At 47.7% G+C, this 24,740-nt stretch overlaps 3 protein-coding genes across 5 annotated transcripts in view; 1 reads left to right on the plus strand and 2 right to left on the minus strand.

Moving 5' to 3' along the window:
• The window catches only part of fam53c (family with sequence similarity 53 member C), a 14,294-nt gene extending 8,355 nt beyond the window's left edge, over positions 1-5,939 (minus strand). Inside the window, exons 1-2 of the mRNA XM_085421460.1 lie at positions 5,495-5,939; positions 2,397-2,746 (exon numbers count right to left, since the gene is read on the minus strand). The gene's annotated coding sequence lies outside the window, so the exon portion shown is untranslated. The remainder of the gene's footprint in view (positions 1-2,396; positions 2,747-5,494) is intronic.
• A 713-nt stretch (positions 5,940-6,652) lies between these two features.
• slbp2 (stem-loop binding protein 2) lies at positions 6,653-12,561 on the minus strand. 3 transcript variants are annotated; one of them, XM_085421518.1, is made up of 10 exons: positions 12,431-12,561; positions 10,426-10,596; positions 9,044-9,205; positions 8,862-8,942; positions 8,653-8,733; positions 8,330-8,473; positions 8,067-8,237; positions 7,809-7,971; positions 7,559-7,685; positions 6,653-7,187 (listed from the first exon to the last, which is right to left on the minus strand). In XM_085421518.1, exons 2-10 carry the CDS (start codon positions 10,476-10,478, stop codon positions 7,129-7,131), a joined length of 1,041 nt encoding a protein of 346 aa, XP_085277644.1. In that variant the 5' UTR covers positions 10,479-10,596; positions 12,431-12,561; the 3' UTR covers positions 6,653-7,128. The 3 variants fall into 3 exon arrangements, with proteins under 3 accessions (XP_085277644.1, XP_085277643.1, XP_085277645.1); XM_085421517.1 differs by lacking the exon at positions 12,431-12,561 and adding an exon at positions 11,992-12,361; XM_085421519.1 differs by lacking the exons at positions 10,426-10,596; positions 12,431-12,561 and adding an exon at positions 9,639-10,405.
• zmat2 (zinc finger, matrin-type 2) lies at positions 12,493-14,987 on the plus strand. Its single transcript, XM_085421562.1, has 6 exons — positions 12,493-12,540; positions 13,504-13,603; positions 13,683-13,806; positions 14,159-14,232; positions 14,353-14,498; positions 14,579-14,987. The coding sequence occupies exons 1-6, from the start codon at positions 12,523-12,525 to the stop codon at positions 14,720-14,722; spliced, it is 606 nt and encodes a 201-aa protein (XP_085277688.1). The 5' UTR covers positions 12,493-12,522; the 3' UTR covers positions 14,723-14,987.
• Positions 14,988-24,740: the final 9,753 nt, after the last annotated feature.

The following is a 24,740-nucleotide window of genomic DNA, read 5'->3' on the forward strand; positions in this document are numbered from 1 at the left end:
ATCACACGTGAGCGGCTGCTGGTTTGTGGAAGCCGCCATGTTGCTCTGCTTTGGGCCGTTCAGCCTAATTGTGTTGTTGTACTTCATTACTCCCTGAGGACATGATGTGGTCAGTCTCTCCATGACAACAGCAACAGACTAATACAATAACATGTTACAAATATAAGAAACAGCTCCAATGTAACCTGTAAAACCTTATTTTACCATAGACGACCTCACTGTGTGTTAGATGGATGGTACAGAGATGTCCACAGGAATGATGTCCTGTGTTGTTCAGTGGTGCATTGTGGGTAATCTCAGTCTCTCCCTGAGTGCGCTCCTGTGATTGGCCAGCATGTCATGGAGTGGGTGGGAGGTATTGTGCAGCATTTTCCTTATCTTGGACAACATCCTTCTCCGACACCACCCTAACGGAGTCCAGCTCCATCACCACAACATTACTGGCCTCGTGATCAGTTTATTGAGTCTGTTAGCATCTGTGACCCTCAACCTGCTGTCCCAGCATGCAACAGCACAGAGGACAGAACATCCTGAGTAGGGCTGGGGGATATGGCCTAAAATCCATATCGCGATATAATTTGAAGCACGTGCGGTAACGACATATATCACGATATATTCTTTTCTTCTGTATAACGGATTTTCCACACTTAAAATCCTTTAATTTTCTCAAAAATCGAGAGTGTGCCTTATGTATGAACTCTGGTTGTGCTTACTGACCTCGAACCGATTTTGGCTACAGAAATCTGTTAAAAATGTTTGGATGGATGGTCAGAGCATTACGGCTGCCGTAGTCAGGAGCCTCGCGGAGTAATCTGGGTCCAAAACTCCGTCCACTTCAGGTCCCAAAGTCAAACGAACACTGAGAGTTAAAAACGGTCTGAATTCTTTCATCTTTAATAAAATCATCAGCGTTGCTGCTTTACCAGGTGTAACAATTAAGTTTAACATCCATGAAAACAGAATTTATTAAATTTAATGGAGTTAGAAGTTAGCAGGAAGTTAGCTCGCTAGTTTCCATCTAAACATGATATTGCATGTTCTGACTGAGAGATTTTTGAAACTAATTAAAACGTACAGCTCTGCTGCCACTTCCAACATAAATGAAGACAGGAAACTAAACAGCAGTGGCGTTTGTAGGGTTACTGAAGTTGGGCTAGCTGGTATATAATGATGTGCTACGTGATTGCTAGCGACACAGCTATGTTAGCATAACATAAACAGTGAAGCTGGAGGATGAACACCAACTTTTTTCCACTTGATAAAAGTTAACGTGACGGATTCTGGTGGTCAGGGACAAATGCAGTCACATAGCAGGATGCTGTACACGGGCCAAACTTCAGTCAGGAGAACAACTGAGATCATTCATCCACAATACGAGGTTAGTGTTTAATATACTGTAACAACATGGGAACAGAACAGCTGCAGAGAATTCAGCATTAATGAATCAATGTTACAGAAGTGGAGGAAGCGCAGTTTTTGGCTTTCCCCATATTTCAACAGTGCTTCATCTCTTTGCTGTGACTGTCGCCATAATTTGCAGATGATTATGGTTGTAGCCGCTGCGATGCTTTTGACCAAAACAGGCGCAGCTTGATGACATCATCAACATGCGCTATCGCGATAGAGCGATATAGTCAAAGTCTCTATCGTTGGCCAAATTTATATCGTTTCTAGCGCCTGAGCATTGTCCGACAGATGTTGAAGGACCTCAGAGACTCTGTGCAGCACCTTTACATGTGTGGCTACAGACACACATGCAGAGAGCTTTAGGTGTTCGCTTGCTGTGGGACATTTAACAGACATGTCCGCACCATCAAACAGCTGACAGCTAAACAAAACCAACAGCTGCTCTAAATCTAACGTTACGCCATGTTTAGTGGCCTAAAATCACACGTCTGTGACACACAGTCACACATCATATGAGAGTTTATCCACTAAGTGTCAGAGGCCACTTCAAGCAAAGTTTCACTAACAGCAGCTCTCAGTACAGATGGACGTCATCGGAGGTTTGGAGGTGACTTTGGACTAAGATTGATGACACACGAGAGTTTCTTACTCCTGCTTTATTGCTAAGTGTTGATATTACTCAAATATGTTTAAACACAGTGTGCAGACAAGTGTGGACTTTCCACAAACAGCAGCAGAAGCAGCTGGCTGTGTCCTACAGTGGCCACCGTAGCAGGATTGTCCACGTGAATTAGGAGGAATCATCTGCAATCCACTGACATCCAGTGGTGAGACTTTACACCCTGACTTTGTATCAAAGTATCCTGACTGTCAGTGAACACACGGGCCGTGACGGCGTTCAGACTGTCGCTAACAAAAGTACACTTCCTGTCTCTGCTCTGCAGGTGTGACAGTGACCTCACAGGTGAGGCTACAGGTGTGCCACTCACCAGGTACAAGTCCCCTGGCTGAGCAGGGTCGCCTTCCAGAGTCTGCTTCCTCAGGCTCTCCACCAGCAGCGTGACCACAGCATGGTGGCAGGGGACGAGGGGGGAGACAGGGGAGGGTGGCCGGGAGGAGGAGGAGGGGCCAGGTGGAGGGGAGAACAGGGGAGAGAGGGGGGAAGGAGGAGGAGGGAGGGGAGAGTTACGGCCGTCTGTGTGTCCGTCCGTTTGGTCTGTCTCGGGACGAGAGAGGGGAGGAGCTTAGGGCTGAGACTCCTCCTTAAGGCCTCAGGGCCACGTAGCCCCACCCACTCTCACAAGAGCATCATCTGTCAGCCGTTGCTGCAGCAACACACCTAGAAAAGGCACACACACACGCAGGTGAAGTTAAGCTGAAAAACATTGACAACTCTATCAGGACCAAAGCATCAAACAGCTGATGTTGAGAAGAAACAGGAAAAACACAAGAAAAAGACGACCACAAACAGCACTGGGAACCAGTCCCACAGTCAAGTCCCTGTTTGGAATTGTTCGTCTGTGTGTCTATTGATCCCGCTTATCAGTTCTGGTTGCACTACAATCAGCTGATTGCAGTTCACGTGTCAGAGGAGGAAAACAGGTCTGCAGCGTGTAAACGGACGTTCCTTTGACTTTTCTAGTTTAAAGTGGAGACTGCATCACACACCGTGCTAATGCTAAGCTAACGAAGAACCCAGCACAGCAGCCACAGCCTGAGCTGAAGGTAGCAAACAGCCAGGCTCAGCTACCTGCTCGTGTTTCTGCAGTAGAACACAATAGAAACTGAAATATCCTTTATTGTCCCTCGCTGTGCAAATAAAGTGTTTTTTCTTTGCTTTGTGCTCACACAACCCGTCAAAAGGGGAGGAAGACCTGCTGCTTCCAAATAGAGCACATTTCATAATGTTGTAAATCCAAACCCATCATGGATTCATGATTTGAATCCTGGGTTGTGTGAAATCCCAGAAACACACCTTAGACAAAGTGAATCTGTGAACTAAGGTGTCGGTCTGTTAGGATATGTTGCGGTGATCCTCGGGTTGGGGGATTTGTGTTCATACTGGAGGGCAAAATTAAAACCAAGATGGACAAGAAAAGTTCAGGTGCTCAGTTTAGAAAAAAGGGAAAAGAAGAGGAAGAGAAACAAAAGATGCAGGTAAGCAGACGTGTGATTGGTTCAGGATGACCTGCCATGATCCAATCAGAATACTTTATAAGGAAATGATGTGGGTTACAGTTGCTCCAACATGAAATGGTAAAAATAGCAACAGTAACAGACTAAACTCCAAACAATATATACAATAATAGAATATTAATTAGTCATTGTCAATTGCTGATTCGTCGTGTTCTCATTGTATGATGAATTATGATGGTTGTTTGGATACTATGCATACTCTCTCTCTTCATGTGTGTGTGTGTGTGTGTGTGTCGGCGCTGACCACTGCTGACCTGACCGCAACAAAGAGGGGGAAATTGCTCCAACATGCACAAATATTTGACCACACAGAGTGCAATTAGTGATGGTGGAGACAATAACCTCAGAATGACAATCAATAAACTCTTCATTTTCACCCCTATAAGAGACATCGAAAAACAAAAAGACGCCACCAAGAAGAAGAAGACCCCCGTGGACAGAGACGAAGCACAAAAGAGACCCACGAAAACATCCACAGAGTGAAACGACTGACAGACTAAAGACTGCCTCAAAGACGCTACGACCAAACAGCCTGAAGAAACCACCATGAACGACTGGAGGAAGCGCATCTGAGACCCGACAAAAACAACAACAAAAAAGACTAAAGTGTGAAAAGGAGCTCACAGAGACTACAAACCACCTGCACCGCCGTCGAGGCGACATAAAACCACCCAGACCCCCCAAAGCCACGCAGGAAAACTGCAGAATAAACACACGAGGCATACCCACATAACAACCAGCAAGAGCCAGGACTAGACATTCAATCGGAAAAGAAATGTCAAAAAGAGCAAAAACAAAAACCTGACAACAAAATTACAAAAAAATAACCTCAAAAGGAATACAAGGTCCCAGAGATTAGTCTGGACCGCTCATCGCATGAAATTAGACTTTAATTATTATGTCACACAGTTAACACTCATAATAATAACAATAACAGTTTCACTCCTTCATGTCGTTACTCTCCAGTTGCAGCCTTGCATCAGTGCTGTAACTGAGTACCGTTACTCGTGGACCCCCTGGGGCTCCTGTAAACCAGGTCAGGGGCCAAGAACAGGGGACCATCACCCCGTCATCGGGGCGGAACCCCGGGGTCTGGTTAGCGCGGCTCTGCTGGGGGAATATCGGCTCCGGGTACATGCCGATGACCGTGAGCCGAACCGAGCCGAGCCGGGCTGACCGAGGCCGCCGGGCACCCCCGACAGCTTGTTAGCTTGTGGCTAAGCATCCCATTGCTTTTAATGAGGGATGCTTTCCGCCCGTGTACCTGTCGGCCCGGTGGGCGGTGTGTTTGCGGAGGGTTACTCCATGAAAAAAAACACAAACCCCGGTTTGTGTTATGACGGCGGACCGTTACATCACCAGCAGTTCACCTGAGCCGTTAGCTCGCTGCTATAAATAACAAGTCATCCCGTTATTCCGCTCAAGGTCGGCACAATAAACTCAGCCATCTTGCTCGGAGGATGGGAGCCGCTGAGTGACGGCTCTGCCTCCTCCACCGCCTCCCGGACTCCGGGGGCCCGTGCCGGGCTGCTAGCAGCGAACAGGGCGGCAGTTAGTAGCTAACGGCGGCTAACGGGTTAGCTGCTAGCTGACCCGTTAGCCGCCGTTAATGGTGTCACAAACAACCCACGAACATCAATGATGCTCCCGGTGTCTGTCCCGCCTCCGGCCATCACCCAGGCCAGGGCCGTCCGCACACACCGGACCCCTCACAGGCCCATGCTCAGCAGAACCACCGCAGGCCGTCAACAGCGATCGGAACAGCGGTGCTGACGGCGTGTGGCCGGCCCGAGAGCTCCCGGAGCGGCGAGAGGGGGGCGACACACGGCGGGATGCTGCGGGACGGAGTCGGACACACGTCCCGCTCTCTCCGGCCCGGCGCAGTGCTTACCTTGTCGGTTGACGGGGTGAGGCGGCTCCTGTGGCTGCAGCGGGCCGGCGAACGGCTCTGTGTTCGGTGTATCGACCCAGTATTATCGTCGAACACAGCGGACCGAAGCGGGAATCTAACCGCGCGGAGCGGGCATCGCAGGCTCCGGCACTGAGCCGCACATCTGCCTGGATCGGTGTCCGGTCTCCGTTATTAAAACATAATAATAATAATAACGAGGACTGCGCGCGCACACGCCCGTGAGCGGCGGGCATTCATAAATAACAGCTACGGTGCCAGCGGAGGAGGGGCGGGGCTTCAGCGCATCACCGGCACCTGCCGTTTATTTACGTCTGATCCTTTGATCCGGTCCGCAGTGCCGCCGCTCAGCACAGCCGAACCTGCCGCACGAACCCGGGGCGAATCTCCGAGAACGCTGCCACGCGGGGCATGACGGGAGCTGGAGTCCGCGGAGGCTTGTTTACCGCCACAGCTCGCGTTAAAGGGCAAACCCGCAGAAACTGCGCGGACCGGGCCCGACCGGAGGAACCTCGGAGAACCGTGCAGACACCGGGACATTAAAAATAACGAAAAATGAGTAGAAATGGTGAAGAGAAAAGAGTAGAGACTAAAAAGAAATAAAAATACGTGGTTGAAACTAAAAATTGATTCTATTAATATTACATTTTTGAAATCTGAATATTTTAAAAACAAAGAGGAAGCAAAAAGACTTTGTTAAATAAACTGTACAGTGAAAATAAATTTGACAGACTAAAAGAAAACTGTTAGAGTTAAAATCTAGTTTAGAAATAAGGAGTTCATCTTTAGGGTTTACTTTTTTTTTTTTAAAAAAAAAAAAAAAAAAAAAAAACACGTAAAACCTGATAAAATGCGTGGATAGTCAGACCGAGTAAAAATCATTTATGGATTAAAAATAAATAAAATTTTATTCAAAGCTGCATTTTAGAAGCAAGAAGTAGATTTAAACGAGCCGCTTCATCTTATTCTGCACATTTAAGGATTTTCTGTGAAAACAAACAACCCAGATGTTCTGATGGGACAGAGAAGATCAACTCGTGTTTGGAGTCCAGGTTCTTACAGCTGCACACCCTCAGTGAACACCTCTGCATGTCCAACACTTTTATGGAGGGTAGAAGAAGAACGAGTCGGCCTGTGGATCAGTAACACTTTATTTACGCCTTTATTAATCACATGGTTCAGCTTTGCTCTTGACAGTCAAGCAGCAAAAAAAGTAGGAAGAGTAAAAAGAAAACTCAAACACAAAGATGGCCGCTCCCCTCCACTCAGCAGGGGGTCGTTTTTGAGAAAAAACATGGCGGTGCGGGGGGGAGGAGCCTGAGCCAGACAGCAGAGCACGAAGGTGAAGGTGGAGCAAAGACAACAAAGTGACACCAAAGTGAGTCGATACAAAAATGAGTGCAGAACAGGTGAGCAGTGCTTCATGAGGTCGAACGTTCAGGTGCATCCGAGTGTTCAGCTGTCCGCCCTGACGACGCGTTCACGAGCAGCCGGGAAACCTCAGCACCTGGGAGGGGGGGTGGCGGCCAATCGGATCCCTGCTGTCGTTCAGTTAATCTTCAGACACATTTAAAAAGACACGATGAGGAAACAAGGGCGAGGACTGCGTCGGGTGGTCAGTACGGGTTCCACAGGAGCTGGTCGGAGAACACAGGGACCTGCTGGTCATCAGAGTCTGCACGGAGAAACAAGATGGCGGTGAGCCGACAAACAGGAAGTGAGCACATGTCACAGAACAAGACCCCGATCGCCTGCCTCAGCAGGTTTGATGTAACCACAGCAGTCCTCATGTGACCTCATGTCCCCACAGTCTGTACTTCAGGACTGCTTCAACTTTTTTATTCCAGTAAAAAGTACTCTGAGTAAGAGTGGCTCCTATTTGTGTGCAAAGCCAAACGAACCGTGCAAGTAAAACAAACACCTGCAAATTCTACTTCAGTACAAATACTTAGTTACTTCCCACCTCTGGATCTGACCAAGCCCCGCCCCAAACCAGCCAGCAGGCTCGCCCTCAGGAGTCGCCCCCTGCTGGCTGAGTTACCTCACCTTGGCCGTGGTCCGTTTCCATCAGGAGGTGGAGCCAGTCGGTCATGCTGTCATCGGTGGTCAGCTGACTGCTGAGTGAGTAGTTCAGGCCTGGAGGAGAGCGAAGCGCCCGGCGGCTCGCCTCCAGCTGCAGAGAAACAAACAGGAATAAATAAGGTCACCGATCAGCTGATGTTGTGTTTTACAGAGGACGTTAAATAAAGTTAACGCATCTTTAATGAGCCGAAGAATTTGATTGGTGACTGATTACCGGCGACACGGGGACGGCCCAGGCTCCAGGCAGCGCTGAGGGCGTGGCGGCCAGCAGAGGAGACACAGAGGAGACTTTAGAGGATGCTGGAGTCTCCTTCTCTCTCTGCTCGTCTCCAACATTCTCAAAGAGGTCAGAGGTCATCTTCTCCAGCTGACTCTGCCTAAAGAGAGAAAACACTGATGACGTCACAGAAAGGCCTCAGCTGACGAGGATCAGTTTCTGGATAAATGTCAACTGGCGCTGGGTTCCACCTACAGCTGCTCCACGGGGTCCGGCGTGTCGGCGGCATCCGGCTGGGCGCCGGTCGGAGGGTCCCACAGGTGCAGCGCTCGCCTCCACAGACGCACCTGCATGTCCCAGGAGCGCCGGCTGTACTTCCTGTACTTGTTAGGAGTGGAGGGGTGGAGCTTAGGATCCCTCAGGTGTCTGAGGAGGAGGAGAGAAACCAGAGAGGCGTGTCAGCGTCGACGTTTGAGGAACCGTCGTCCGATTCTCGGCGTCATGCTCCGAGTTCTTACTTGGGGACTTGCTGGATGTAGTTCTGGTATCCGCTGGTGTTCTTGCCGTACTGGATCTGTTTCTGCCGCCGTTTCAGAACCGCGGCGTTGGTCTCCGTGTTGGTCGGGTCCGGCAGGCGGGGGTAACAGCGGCTGATGTGGGGCCTTCACAGAGCGACAAATTACACAGGGAACACAGAAACCCAGTGAAGAAGAGGCTCCAGCAGCGTGCAGTGCTGCAGGCAACGCCACAGGCCAACACAGCTCAGGGGCGTGGCCTACTGCCACCTGATGCAGGTTATGCACAGAGCAGGTCAGAACCTCTGAATGTCCCTCGTACTCACCTCCTGCTGTCCACGTCATCCGTCCCCACGGCCACGCTGCTCGTGGACACTTTGAGGATGCAGCGCTCCAGGATGGAGGACCTGAGGAAGAACAGCTGCATGAACACCTGCTGTGGCGACCTTCAGGTTTCAGTCCACGTTTACTGGTCCGCGCAGGATTAGCTGATCCTGATAACGGCTCGTTAGCCTGGATTAAAGAAGCCAAATACCTGCGTGGTTTGCTGCTGATGACTCGCTCTTGTCCTCGCATGCCGCCGGCGCCACGAGGAGACGGGATAGGAGAGACGTTACTGCAAAGAAGAGAAAGGCGTCAGGAGAAACCACGGCCTGCAGAGGGCGCCGTCTCTGCCACGCTACACTGACCCCACCCCTCTGCAGGAGAATTTCATACCTGACCAGGCTGTCGTACACGGAGCTGCAGCCGGGGAGCAGCCACGGCTCGGGGGCGGAGCATCCCGAGGCGGTGGTGGTCAGCACCGGGTCAGAAAGGCTGTTCCACATGGTCGCCGACCAGCCCTTCGTGCAGACACACGACCACGGGCTGAAGAGGAAGCTGCAAGCAGACACACCCGGTTTAGAGAGTCCAGGTGAGACTGACGAGCTCACCTCAGGTCACTGAGCGATTCAGAGCCCTCGAAGGGTCGTTGACCCCCCTCCCCTCGTCAGAGTCGTTGTGATGATGATGGGGGGTTAAGCACTCAGGATTCACACCTGGACTCATCCAGGCCAACGAGTCCCGGGAGACCCCCTCCCCCCTGCTTTCAGCCCAGGTTTCTGTTTGTGGACGAGCACCATGTAGAAACTACATCATTTCCTGTTTCTGTCGCTACGCGAGCGGCCACACGTCTGTCAGTCTCATCCTGAGACGTCAGCACCCCAGTCTCAGCATGCAGATGTTACAGATGATTTCAGTGGACTGATGGAACAGCTCATATCAATAAACTATACAAAGCTCGACCACACGTCCCGAGTGTGTCCCTGCTCACCTGCAAGCTCAGCCTCGTCACGAGTCTCATTTCTGGACATCACGAGGTCACAGCTCAGGTCCTTCGTCACTGACTCACAGGTTCGAGCTGCTGCTTTCAGAGTTTAAGTGTTAAAGATACGCGTGTGCTTAAAGTCAGTGCAGAGGTTCCAGTCTGAGGCGGCGTGCGCCAAACACTCACTGCTCGTATTTAAACTGACAAAAAGCTGTTGGTCTATAATATGTGTGACGTTTCCTCATGAATGGCATCCAGTCATGTTGAGCCACAAACAGCACTCCTGTAACAGGCTGGAAGCACCAATCAGTGTTTGGCAGCGTCTTGAGTTCACCTTTATCTGTCCAGTTTAAAAAAAAAAAAAAAAAGTCTTCTTTAAGAGTAACCTGGCCGCCAGGACCGTGTTCACCGACACACGTAGAGACATTACACAAACACCAAAAACATTGGAAATCAGTTTTTGGCACAACACCGGGAGCCTGGCAGCAAGACCCGGGCCGCTGCAGGTACAGAGAACACAGGTGAGTCCGCGAACTCATACCGAGAGCTGACGTCACGAAGCGCAGACCCAGCGCGTGTTTAAAGAGAACAAACAGCCGGAAACCACACGAGACGAAGCCGCCCGAGAACCTGTCCGCGGTTCGGCTTTGTTCCGTCTCACAGACATCAGCTGCTTCGGCCCGCTCAACTTTACAAAGACGCCAAACAAACGGAACACGAACAGGTGCAGCCTGAGCTAAGAATCCCAGCTGTGATTGGCTGAGCTCAGCTGCAGGTGAGGACAGACACGTACCTGGAGGACAGCGGCGGGCTCTGCTCTGCCGGTTCCACTCTGCTCGCGGACATCTTCGGACTCACAGAACACGTCGGTCCGCACTCACAGCCTTTAATGAGCGGCACCTGGAGCGGAGGGGGCGGGGCCGCGATGAGGGCGGGGCCTCACCTTAGCGCTCCACACCTAGCCCTGGAAAAAGAGCCATGTGTCAGGTCAAACACAAATGCAAGAAGAATCATGCCACTGTGCGATGTGTTCACTGCTACAGATACACATGTGGTAAATGCAGACTACAGATACCATGGCAGTGCCAGGATTGTGAGTGATTGCTGAAAATGTTGAATTGTACTCACTCACTTTTTATTATTATTTGTAAATATGTGTACAAATGGTTGGTTTTTTGTACTGTTTTTATCAATAAATCTCAGCAACAAAGGACCTACACCCATGTGTGTTGATTTCTCCCTAAGATGGCAAACTGAAACACTCCAAGTTGGTGACTTTTGGAGATTTATTTCCCTGGATGATTGAGAATGCATCAAGATGAAACACAAAAGGAAGTTCACAGCTTTTAGCAGCTCCCCCACCCCCTCATTCACACACCCCACTCCCCTCCAGAATTCCCAGGTAACAACCTAATTTACATATGAATGACTAGCCAATTTAGCTTCCACTTGGCTGAAGCTAAAGCTTAGCTAAAAGCCTACCAGCCATTTGGCTGGAAGGCGGGTTTTAAAGGTAGAAAGGTAGAAGGCTGGGCACTGCTGCTCACGGGGGACTCTAAGTGTTAAAATCAACCTGGTTACGCTCCAGCTGGTCCCTGATTTGTTTTATTTTAAAATTCCGTTGATAAACAGTTTTTTATTTCAGGAATTACATTAAATTTATTGCTCTAAACAATAAATAAAGTCAGAAACATATTTACAGCTGATTCTAACATCAGTGCTGCAGTCAGGCCTGTTTCTCCTGTTTCATCTTATTCAGAATATCATAGCGAGCCAGTTTCCTCATCCTATCACTGATACAGTATTTAATCATCCATATTTATCACATTAGACATTTGCGTCTTCAGCACCGCACAGACAGAAGAGCTGCTCAGATCCCCCACACCAGCAGGGGGGGCGGGAGCAGCTGAGTCCCACAGACAGGCTGATAAATGGATGTTGGTTGTGTGAGTGTGGACTGTGAGGTATGATAAATCTGTCATCACTCTGATATCACAACAGGTTTAATCAGTCACCAAATCTGTGCTAACGCCAATCTGACACAAGCCGCTAACATCGGTGCTGCTGCGGTGGGTAACGAGGGCTCTGTGGGCTTTTGTCTCAATCTGACTTCAATACTTTCTCCAACCCATCAAAAACTCTTGAAAGAGCTCATTGATGATCTGCAGAGGAACGGTGTATTTGACGTTTCAGGCTTCAGAGCTCATCCCAGTACAGAAACAACGTGAAGCTCATAAAGGATCTTCTTATGTTCTAACTTTCTGCTTCTTCATTCAGATCAAACTGAGGTTATTGTACTCGGCCCTGAACATCTTAGAAATATGGTATCTAAGCAGATTCTTACTCTGGATGGCATTACCTTGGCCTCCAGTAACGCTGTGAGGAACCTTGGAGTCATTTTTGACCAGGACATGTCCTTCAACGCACATATTAAACAAATATGTAAGACTGCTTTCTTCCATTTGTGCAACATCTCTAAAGTTAGAAATATCCTGTCTCAGAGTGACGCTGAAAAACTAGTTCATGCATTTATTACTTCCAGGCTGGACGACTGTGATTCATTATTATCAGGAAGTCCTAAAAACTCCCTGAAAAGCCTTCAGCTGATCTAAAATGCTGCAGCAAGAGTGCTGACAGGGAAACTTCCCACCCAGCGCTCAGCAGTCCTGACAGATCCTGACGCTGAGCTCAGAGCTCGCTGCCGTCAGTGCTGCAGGTTCGTCGTGCAGACGTGAAGGTCGGTAAACCTGCTGAGACTGAAGCAGCGATGGGTTTGATAAAGGGCCTCCTATCCTCACCTCCTCTTCTCCTGCAGGTGGCGCTCTTTCTATCTCTGTTGAAAAAATGACGCTACAGCGGTTGCTGTCATTTCCGGTCACAAGTAAACAAGATGGCGTCAGGCAGCGGGGTGAGTTTCTGAGCGTTTCTTCTTCTTTAGAGTAAAAACATGAAAGCTCGGCGGTGTGAGCAGGGCGTGTTTCACTCTCGGGATTTGTCGTAGTCGCGGTTGTTACCGGCTCCGGTTCTCCGTCTTTAGACAGCTGTTTGCAGCGCGCTTAGCTAGCAGCAGCTAGCATGCTAACCGTGACCCTGTTCAGCGTTTCCGGTTTCATTTCAGACGTTTTCTAAACGTTATGCCAGTGCTCGTTAACCCACTCTCTGCTGCTTGGCACTTCGTGTTTGTTCTTGTCCCTCCTGCAGCTCGGCAGCAGATTAGCTGATCAGTGTTAGCCTGTTAGCGCAAGCGGTGTGACTTCCGGCCTGTCAAAATAAAAGCTTCACCTCAAAACAAGGAACTCAGCTCAGGCTCGAATTAAAATGTTTTTTATTTCAGATATAAAGACTTGCTGCTTTTCTGACTTTAAGATGATCTGTATTTTAGTGATAAGCCACATGTTTGATTTGTAGAGAGAGGAGGCAGCAGGTGGAGGTAAAAGTTAGACGTCTTTATTTTCAGAATCACGTTTATTGACCGTGTGTATGCACAAACACATTCAAGGAGTTTGGTTCCGGTTGACCCTCAAGCACAGCAACGTAAATCACAACAATATGTAAACGACACACACACACACACACACACACGTATATATCTGTCTATGTATATATGTGTAATTATATGTATATACATCCGTAAATACCCAGTCTAAATCTTATATACATAAAATAGAGGATGACAGAAGTTTAGCAGTTAAAAATAAAAGCTGAAGCTCAGACCGTGTTTTAACCTCTGAATGGGGACTTATCAATAATACCAGAAATGATTAATGATTTCATGTCACTGAATCAACGTTTCTGTGGATTGTGATTTCCACTCTGTGATCAGCTCTGACAGGAAGCGCGGTAACGGCAGCGTCTCTCTTTTCTCTTCCAGTCGAGTAAAAACGACTTCAGGCGGAAATGGGACAAAGACGAGTACGAGAACCTCGCCCAGAAACGTCTGGTGGAGGAGAGGGAGCGCGAGCGGCGAGATGGTAAGAACATCAGCCGCTCAGAGGGAGGAGCTTAGGCTTTCACTTTCTGTATTAACTTGTCACATGTTGGCACCTTCAGGAAAAACTGCGCCGCCGGTCAAGCGGGACCTCCTGCGTCACCGGGACTACAAGGTGGACCTGGAGTCCAAGCTGGGGAAGACCATCGTCATCACCAAGACCACACCGCAGGCCGAGATGGGCGGGTAAGACCAGGTTCACACGCCATCGTCTCTTCAAGTTGTCGTGCAGACTGAGAACAAAACAAAAGCTGAACGAAAGCAACCGCTGACGTGACGTGTGATGTCACAAGTCAGCTGCAGCTGCTTTACAGGTGAAAATATGGCGTGATGAAGGCTCACTCACTGACAAGGAGGTCAGTGTCAGGACAAGCTCCGCCCACACTGTCAGCTGAAGTCAGTAGAGCTCTGTTCTCTCACACAAACGTATCTGATGACCTCGCTCAAAGTTTGGGCTGCTCAGCTGCTGCCGCCATTCTCCTTATATAGGCGGAGCAAGGACATACAGGTGACCTTTTTTCTTCCTTTGGTGTTTCAGGTATTACTGTAACGTGTGCGACTGTGTGGTCAAAGACTCCATCAACTTCCTGGATCACATCAACGGCAAAAAACGTGAGTTCACAGCCTAAAACACCTGATCAGAGAGGAGGCTTTTATTTTGAAAATCATGTCACACACATCATTGCTGATGTTCTTCAGTGTGAACAGCAGGTGGTGTGTGTGTGTGAGCAGATCAGAGGAACCTGGGCATGTCGATGCGGGTGGAGCGCTCGTCTCTTGATCAGGTGAAGAAGAGATTCGAGGTGAACAAGAAGAAGTTGGAGGAGAAACAGAAGGAGTACGACTTCGAGGAGCGCATGAAGGAGCTGCGGGAGGAGGTGAGGAGGAGTTTTATGGATCTCGTGAGGCTTTCGGGATGAGCGCGTTCCTCACGGGTGTCTGTGCTGCGTGTCTTTAGGAGGAGAAGGCGAAGGCGTACAAGAAGGAGAAGCAGAAGGAGCGGAAGCGACGGGCGGAGGAGGACGTGGACTTCGAGGAGGACGAAGAGATGGCGGCAGTGATGGGCTTCTCTGGCTTCGGCTCGTCCAAGAAGAGCCACTGAAGCTCCGCCTCTCTCAGGCAGGAAGCAGGTTTCTACCCCGCCCTCTCTACATCAGGCGGAGGTTCGGACTTAGGCGGAGTAGCATCGGCGCTCGTCTTGGACTCTTACTTTGTTATTCACAGCCAGACTTTTATTATGTTAGTCCATTCAGATGTAATGGACTAAAACGTAAAACTTTATTTAAAGCACAGCTCAGACAGTCTGTATCAGCCCCTAGGCATGCTGGGAAATTCAAATTGTAATAAACAGTTTTTGTTTTTTTAAATTTCTGATTGTTGTTTGTGTCAGTGAACGCACCACAGAACCCAGGCTGTTTGTTCCAGACATCAGCGTGACGCTTGCCTTTCAAGAGTGACACTCATTCAAGGTCAGAGGTCATCTTGCAGGAGCTTTCCTCTCCTCAGGAACTCTCTGCAGGAGGGGGAGATACAGGAGAGGTGGAGGAAGATCTCAGCCTGGGCATCTATTGTCTCATGTAGTCTGGAAGATGAGTGGATGACGGGGTGGGTGCAGTTTTCTCTGTGGTGGGGTTGGGTGGACTGTCCTGGGCTCTGTGGGGCCGGGAGGCGCTGCTGCACTGGGCCCCGGTCCGGATGGGCCTGGGCCCCCTTTCCCTGGCGGGTCGTGGAGTATGGGGGTGCTTACTGGGGTCAGCGGGGGAGCTGGCCCCAGGGAGGGGTCACTTGCCCCTCCCTTCCTTCCCTCCCCATCTCCAGCTGCCTCCCTCTTCCCGCTCCACCACAACCACCCACACATGCAGGGCCTTGGAGTAGGGGTGTGTCACCAGGGTGCAGAGAACACATGCAATTGCACCTTAGAACACACATGCATCAACACTACAATGAGCGGGTGGAGGGAGGTTTGGAGTCTTCTCTCACCCCCGTTCTCTGCGGCCTGCTGGAGCGGGGGGGGCTAGGAGGAGTTGGCCGGCCGACTGCGGTCTGGAGTGTGGGGCCTCCCTGCTGCTGCGGAGTCGGGGCGGTCTGCTCCTCCTAAAGGGTAACACCACCTGGGTCTGGGTGCAGTTCCCCCCTCCAGGGGCAAGGGTACCTAGACCCGGTTTGTAGAGTACGCTTGGGGAGTGTGATCGTGTGTACAACGTCTCTTTATGTCTGTCTCCACGTTGGTTGAGTGTGGAGTAAGTGCATATGAGAGCATGAGGGTGGGAATGGATGTTTGTGTCTGTGTGTGCCTGTATGTCTGTGTCTATATGTCAGGTTGGGTGTCAGACGCCACCTCTCTGGGGACATCTCAGGCCCTCCAAGGTTTGGAGGCCTATCTCCCCCTACCACCACTTCCCCTGCCAGTGGCGGACTCCCTCAGGTGTCGGTGCGTTGGTGGTTCTTTGTGTCCGGGGATGGGCGTCCAGGTACACACCGGCTCACTCCTTGGCGGCCGCTTATCGGGGCCTGGAGCCTGGGGCTCGCTCGGGCCACTTCGGAGGTGGGGTGCCCCCGGCCTCTCGGCCTGGGGCTCGGTCACTCAGGCGCAGCTGGCTGCCGGTGGAGCTCACGGGCGCGTCACTGCAACCCCCCCTGGCTTCTGCTCCGCGGCTGCTGAGTGAGCCCTCATCTGGGACTCTCCTCAGCTCTTTCTGGGACAGTGGCGCGGCTGCCCCTCTGTTGGTCTTCCTTGGTCTCTTGTGTTCTGGGGGCCTCTGGATGTCTGGAGTTTTGATCTCCTCCATACCTGCTTCATGCCCTGGAGGACGGGGCTGTGGCCCCCCCACACCCTCTAGCAGATCATTACATGAAGGAACCTTTTAAAAACAAGCGCGTCCATGCTCACAGGTGTACACACGGGTGATCACACCCACAAACTACACCCTTTTTGGCTCCTACCTCAAAGCACACTGTGTTCTGTTGATCTTATGTGCTGCACAATAATGTTTAACATTTAGTATTTACTGTCATATTCCCATATATCATTGTGATGTTGTTTATTCTATTACTCTTGTTCTCTTCTGCTTGTTTTCTTTTTTCTTTCTCAGCAGGTGATCCAGGTGATTGATATATGTGTTTTTTTTTCTGCCCATTCTGTTGGTTTTTGGTTTTTGCCCTTCTCCCCCGTCCCCCCGCTGTTTTTCCCCTCTTTCTTTTCCCCAGTCAAGTCTGTCCCGTATCTAACAAGTGAAAATAAAAAATAAAATAAACAATAAAAGGTGAATCAAATACACCAATAAGGCAAAGCTGGGATGGTCCATTTGGTAAAGTAAATCCGTTGGGCATCTTTCTTTGCCTTTAGACAACAATTCTGATGCAAAAGAGCCAAACGGGACAGGCAACAACAACAAAAACGTAATTACTCAGTAATAATCCGATCGCCCTGAGTCACTCACACAGGCCCGATCAGCCAGCAGCTGTTACTGTTTCTCCTCCTCCTCTGAGTTCTGCTGTCCATACACTGATCGCTTATTGTCATTGGTCTAATGCTGCTGGCTCCGCCCCATTCATGTGAACGTGCAGGTTAAACTCTGTGAGCTGAGCTCACCTCGCCTTCATCAGAAACGACTCCTCATCGTACAGGAAGTGCTGCAACCATCCCAACATCCAATCACAGGACAGAGGTTATCCTTTCACCTCTGTGTGTGTGTGTGTGTGTGTGTGTGTGTGTGTGTGTGTGTGTGTGTCAGCAATCAGCCAATAGCATTAATAGAAAGATCACTTGTTTAAAACAGTCGACCTCGATCAGAGTCAGCAGACATGAAGATCGTTCAGAGAAAACCAGCTGCATCCCTGCTGCTCGTTCAGGTGTGTAAACGTTTTTCACACCTGTGGGGTCGCTCAGTCTGACCCAACAGGTGCAGTTACAGGGCTGACACACTAGAGGGCGCCACGCAGAGCTGTGGGTCCGTCAGCCTCCTGCAGATTTGAGCTCTTCTACAATGTTTGTGGAAGTGTGTGAAGAAGATGCAGCAGGAAGCGAGTTTCTCACTTCATCATAAAGAGAGCGCGACCAGAGTGGCTGTAGGTGGAGCAGGTCACCTACTAATAAGAGGGCTGGTGGTTTGATCCCCACCTGCTCCGCCCACATGCATCCTTCCTCTCTGATGCCTCCATCGGAGTGTGAATGTTAGAAGCAGCGGTGCGTTTACCAAACATCGCCTGCTGCGGTCCGACGCAGCGACACCAGAGTGACCCTCTCTACTCCCACCAAGCTGAGCAGCTTTTATTTGACTCGTGTTTCTGACGTGAATCCACAAAACAAACAGATTCCAGATTCCCTCGTACGTCTGCCTCTCTCACCTGAGTCTGCAGCAGAGTCAGTGTGAGGTCAGGTGACCCACGGAGACGACTTCAGGTTACTGAGGAAGCTTTCAGCGCCGCGCTGAGGCTCGTGTCAGCAGCTCGGATCGAGAAGTCGCTGCAGAAACGTACATTTTTACTTCCACATCGTCAAAACTGGAATTAGAGATTGAGTCAGCAGGAGCGCTGAAAGATTTCTGCAGCGCCATCAAAACAGGAATGCCGAGGCCGCTGATCACACAGAATACCGGCCCTCAGTGTAAACTGAAACAGCCACGTCTCCTGTCAAACAGCCATGAGGTCAAAGGTTAAGTTAGTGGGACTGAAGGATCCACGCATTGGACAGAGAAACAGAGGCTCCACCGCGAGTCGGCCGCATGGACTCAGGAGACCTCATGGTGGCCATGTCCACCTCCTGTATACTAACTACGTGTCCACATACTTTTGGTACATTTTTCTTTTTTGTTTTCATCACTCGCTCCGACTGATCGTGACCTCAGTACTGATTATTATTTATTAACCATTAACCGGGTTTAAAATTAAAACCTGAGCTCATTTTCTGGACTGTGGTTTTTCTCAGGTCGCCTGTGTCAGACCTCATGCACCGTTTTCTTTTCTTGGCACCGCGGTTGAAACTGAGTTTGATCAACAGGAAGTAGAACAGGAAGTGTGGTTTGTTTCCTCTCAGTGCTGCTGATTAATGACCAGAACAAAAAGCAGCTGGTTCATGCTCGCTGCAGGCGCCACATCGCACGTACCAACCAAAAACACAACATCTGCAACTAAACATAACATTTGCAACCAAACACAACATCTGCAACTAAACATAACATCTGCAACCAAAAACATAACATCTGCAACTAAACATAACATCTGCAACCAAACACAGCATCTGCAACTAAACATAACATCTGCAACCAAAAACACAACATCTACAACCAAAAACAACATCTGCAACCAAAAACACAACATCTGCAACCAAAAACACAACATCTGCAACCAAAAACACAACATCTGCAACCAAACACAGCATCTGCAACCAAACACAGCATCTGCAACCAAAAACACAACATCTACAACCAAAAACAACATCTGCAACCAAAAACACAACATCTGCAACTAAACACAACATCTGCAACCAAAAACAACATCTGCAACCAAAAACACAACATCTGCAACCAAAAACAACATCTGCAACCAAAAACACAACATCTGCAACCAAAAACACAACATCTGCAACCAAACACAGCATCTGCAACTAAACATAACATCTGCAACCAAAAACACAACATCTACAACCAAAAACAACATCTGCAACCAAAAACACAACATCTGCAACTAAACACAACACCCTAACCAAAAACACAACATCTGCAACCAAACACAACATCTGCAACCAAAAACACAACATCTGCAACTAAACACAACACCCTAACCAAAAACACAACATCTGCAACCAAAAACATCTGCAACCAAAAACAACATCTGCAACTAAACACAACATCTGCAACTAAACACAACATCTGCAACCAAAAACACAACATCTGCAACTAAACAACATCTGCAACCAAAAACAACATCTGCAACCAAAAACACAACATCTGCAACCAAAAACACAACATCTGCAACTAAACACAACATCTGCAACTAAACACAACATCTGCAACCAAACACAACATCTGCAACCAAACATAAAACTGCAACCAAACACGACATCTGCAACCAAAAACACGACATCTGCAACCAAAAACACAACATCTGCAACTAAACATCTGCAACTAAACATAACATCTGCAACCAAACATAACATCTGCAACCAAACATAACATCTGCAACCAAAAACACAACATCTGCAACCAAAAACACAACATCTGCAACTAAACATAACATCTGCAACTAAACATAACATCTGCAACCAAAAACAACATCTGCAACCAAAAACAACATCTGCAACCAAAAACACAACATCTGCAACCAAAAACACAACATCTGCAACCAAAAACACGACATCTGCAACCAAAAACACGACATCTGCAACCAAAAACACGACATCTGCAACCAAAAACACAACATCTGCAACCAAAAACAACATCTGCAACCAAAAACACAACATCTGCAACCAAAAACACAACATCTGCAACCAAACATAAAACTGCAACCAAACACAACATCTGCAACCAAAAACACAACATCTGCAACCAAAAACAACATCTGCAACCAAAAACAACATCTGCAACCAAAAACACGACATCTGCAACCAAAAACACGACATCTGCAACTAAACACGACATCTGCAACCAAACACGACATCTGCAACTAAACACAACATCTGCAACCAAACATAAAACTGCAACCAAACATAAAACTGCAACCAAACATAAAACTGCAACCAAACACGACATCTGCAACCAAAAACACAACATCTGCAACCAAACACGACATCTGCAACCAAAAACACAACATCTGCAACCAAACACGACATCTGCAACCAAACACAACATCTGCAACTAAACACAACACCCTAACCAAAAACACAACATCTGCAACCAAAAACACAACATCTGCAACCAAACACGACATCTGCAACCAAACACAACATCTGCAACTAAACACAACACCCTAACCAAAAACACAACATCTGCAACCAAAAACACAACATCTGCAACTAAACACAACACCCTAACCAAAAACACAACATCTGCAACCAAAAACAACATCTGCAACCAAAAACAACATCTGCAACTAAACACAACATCTGCAACCAAAAACACAACATCTGCAACTAAACAACATCTGCAACTAAACAACATCTGCAACCAAAAACAACATCTGCAACCAAACAACATCTGCAACTAAACACAACATCTGCAACCAAACACAACATCTGCAACCAAAAACACAACATCTGCAACCAAAAACACAACATCTGCAACTAAACACAACATCTGCAACTAAACACAACATCTGCAACTAAACATAAAACTGCAACCAAACACGACATCTGCAACCAAAAACACGACATCTGCAACCAAAAACACAACATCTGCAACCAAAAACAACATCTGCAACCAAAAACAACATCTGCAACCAAAAACACGACATCTGCAACCAAAAACACGACATCTGCAACTAAACACGACATCTGCAACCAAACACGACATCTGCAACTAAACACAACATCTGCAACCAAACATAAAACTGCAACCAAACATAAAACTGCAACCAAACATAAAACTGCAACCAAACACGACATCTGCAACCAAAAACACAACATCTGCAACCAAACACGACATCTGCAACCAAACACAACATCTGCAACTAAACACAACACCCTAACCAAAAACACAACATCTGCAACCAAAAACACAACATCTGCAACCAAACACGACATCTGCAACCAAACACAACATCTGCAACTAAACACAACACCCTAACCAAAAACACAACATCTGCAACCAAAAACACAACATCTGCAACTAAACACAACACCCTAACCAAAAACACAACATCTGCAACCAAAAACAACATCTGCAACCAAAAACAACATCTGCAACTAAACACAACATCTGCAACCAAAAACACAACATCTGCAACTAAACAACATCTGCAACTAAACAACATCTGCAACCAAAAACAACATCTGCAACCAAACAACATCTGCAACTAAACACAACATCTGCAACCAAACACAACATCTGCAACCAAAAACACAACATCTGCAACCAAAAACACAACATCTGCAACTAAACACAACATCTGCAACTAAACACAACATCTGCAACCAAACATAAAACTGCAACCAAACACGACATCTGCAACCAAAAACACGACATCTGCAACCAAAAACACAACATCTGCAACTAAACATCTGCAACCAAACATAACATCTGCAACCAAACATAACATCTGCAACCAAACATAACATCTGCAACCAAAAACACAACATCTGCAACTAAACACAACATCTGCAACTAAACATAACATCTGCAACCAAAAACAACATCTGCAACCAAAAACACAACATCTGCAACCAAAAACACAACATCTGCAACCAAACAAAACTGCAACCAAACATAAAACTGCAACCAAACATGACATCTGCAACCAAAAACACAACATCTGCAACCAAAAACATCTGCAACTAAACATAACATCTGCAACCAAACATAACATCTGCAACCAAACATAACACCTGCAACCAAACACAACATCTGCAACCAAAAACACAACATCTGCAACCAAAAACACAACATCTGCAACTAAACATAACATCTGCAACTAAACATAACATCTGCAACCAAACACACAACATCTGCAACCAAAAACACAACATCTGCAACTAAACAACATCTGCAACTAAACAACATCTGCAACCAAAAACAACATCTGCAACCAAACAACATCTGCAACTAAACACAACATCTGCAACCAAACACAACATCTGCAACCAAACACAACATCTGCAACCAAAAACACAACATCTGCAACTAAACACAACATCTGCAACTAAACACAACATCTGCAACTAAACATAAAACTGCAACCAAACACGACATCTGCAACCAAAAACACGACATCTGCAACCAAAAACACGACATCTGCAACCAAAAACACAATATCTGCAACTAAACACAACATCTGCAACCAAAAACACAATATCTGCAACTAAACAACATCTGCAACTAAACATAACATCTGCAACCAAAAACAACATCTGCAACCAAAAACAACATCTGCAACCAAAAACAACATCTGCAACCAAAAACACAACATCTGCAACCAAACACGACATCTGCAACTAAACACGACATCTGCAACTAAACACGACATCTGCAACCAAACACGACATCTGCAACCAAACACGACATCTGCAACTAAACACAGCAACATGTGTTTGCAGATGTTGTGTTTTGGTGTTTTTGTTTGTTTGTGACTCATTTGTCATTTTTTAAAAATAAAGTAATTAAACAAACAAATAAACGCTGTTGCTTCCTGAAATGGTCCAATCAGGAGCCAGAAGGCTGTAATGGAGGCGGGGTTTTGTTTTTCACGCTGCAGCGAGCCGTTACCGTCAGCTGCCACCGCCTCGTTTACATGTCTGCTCTCCCATCATGCACCTCTGCCATGGTGCTGCATGCTCCTGAGTCACTGAGCCATGTGACCTCAGGGAAGGAGGAGGTAGCAGACGAGGGGCTTTCCTGAGCTAAACTTAGTGTGAAGAAGTGAAACATGAGCGCATCCATCACTCCATCCTTCTCTCCAGTTTGTATGGAGACACATTAGTGCCAAAGCATCCATGAGTCCAATGATCTGAGTTTAAACGACTCAGGTGAGACTTCAAAGTGGGACGATGTGTTTCTGAGTTTATCGTTTCGTTTAAAACTGACGTTTTAAAACATCATCCGTGTCATCGCAGCGGCTCGCCCTCTGTGTTTGCTCTTTCATATAAAATCAAATGTTGGGCCTGTGATAAATAAGCTCTTATAATAGAATAGAATAGAATAGAATAGAATTCAACTTTATTGTCATTGCACATGCACAGGTACAGGGCAACGAAATGCAGTTTGCATCCATCCAGAAGTGCTTTAGTGATATAGATATATTACAATATATATTAGCAATAATATAGATATGTGAGTATATTACAGAAATGGGTCTATTATGGTATGTTATAATGTACACGGTATGAAGTATGTTGTGAATATTCTATAACTAAGTATGTACAGGCTGTAGTGAGTACAAGCTATGTACAGGATATGAACAGGATATAAATATGAAAAACTATACAGAATATGAAATAAATAACTTTACAGAATCTGAGATATACAGCTATACAGAAATGGGAACTATGCAAGTTGTAAACAGTTGTAGGATTAAAGATTATCGAATGTACAGAATGATTATTTACACAGAGCTATACAGTAGTGCAGTTAAGATAAGTGAGGGTGTAGATAGTTTCTACAGAGGCTATATAAAGTGCTAGTGGTTGTGAGTGGTGGTTCAGTCCATGTTATTATTGTGTTTGAGGGTACAGTTGTCCATTGTGGGTGTGTGTATGTTCAGTCCATGAGTTTAACGTGGGTCAGATGTCAGGAGGCAGAGTTCAGGAGTCTGACAGCTGTGGGGAAGAAGCTGTTCCGGTACCTGGTGGTCTTAGTCCAGAGGCTCCTGTAGCGCCTCCCAGAGGGCAGGAGGGTGAAGAGTCCATGTGATGGGTGACTGGGGTCTTTGATGATTTTCCCAGCCCTTTTCAGACACCGCTTCCTGTAGATGTCTTTTATGGCAGGAAGTGGTGCTCCGGCGATGCGCTGGGCAGTTTTCACGACCCTCTGCAACGCCTTCCGGTCCGAGGCAGAGCAGTTCCCGTACCAGACTGTTATACAGTTGGTCAGGATGCTCTCGATGGTGCAGCGATAGAAGTTCACCAGGATGTCTGAGGACAGGTGGTTCTTCCTCAGAGTCCTCAAGAAGAAGAGGCGCTGGTGAGCCTTCTTGACCAGCTTGGAGCAGTTGGTCGTCCAGGTGAGATCCTCGGAGATGTGGACTCCCAGGAACTTGAAGCTGCTCACACGCTCCACAGCCGTCCCCTTAATGTGGATGGGTGGATGTGGGTCAGCATTCCTCCTGTAGTCCACGATGAGCTCCTTGGTCTTCTCGGTGTTAAGCAGCAGGTTGTTTCTGTCGCACCACTCAGCCAGACGATCCACCTCCTCCCTGTGGTTGGCCTCATCGTTGTCACTGATGAGGCCAACCACAGGTCCAACAACGTGGGA

This window comes from Rhamphochromis longiceps, linkage group LG10, assembly GCF_057381845.1.
Source record: "Rhamphochromis longiceps isolate RC_006_pf linkage group LG10, R_longiceps_female_GT1.1, whole genome shotgun sequence".
NCBI lineage: Eukaryota > Metazoa > Chordata > Actinopteri > Cichliformes > Cichlidae > Rhamphochromis > Rhamphochromis longiceps.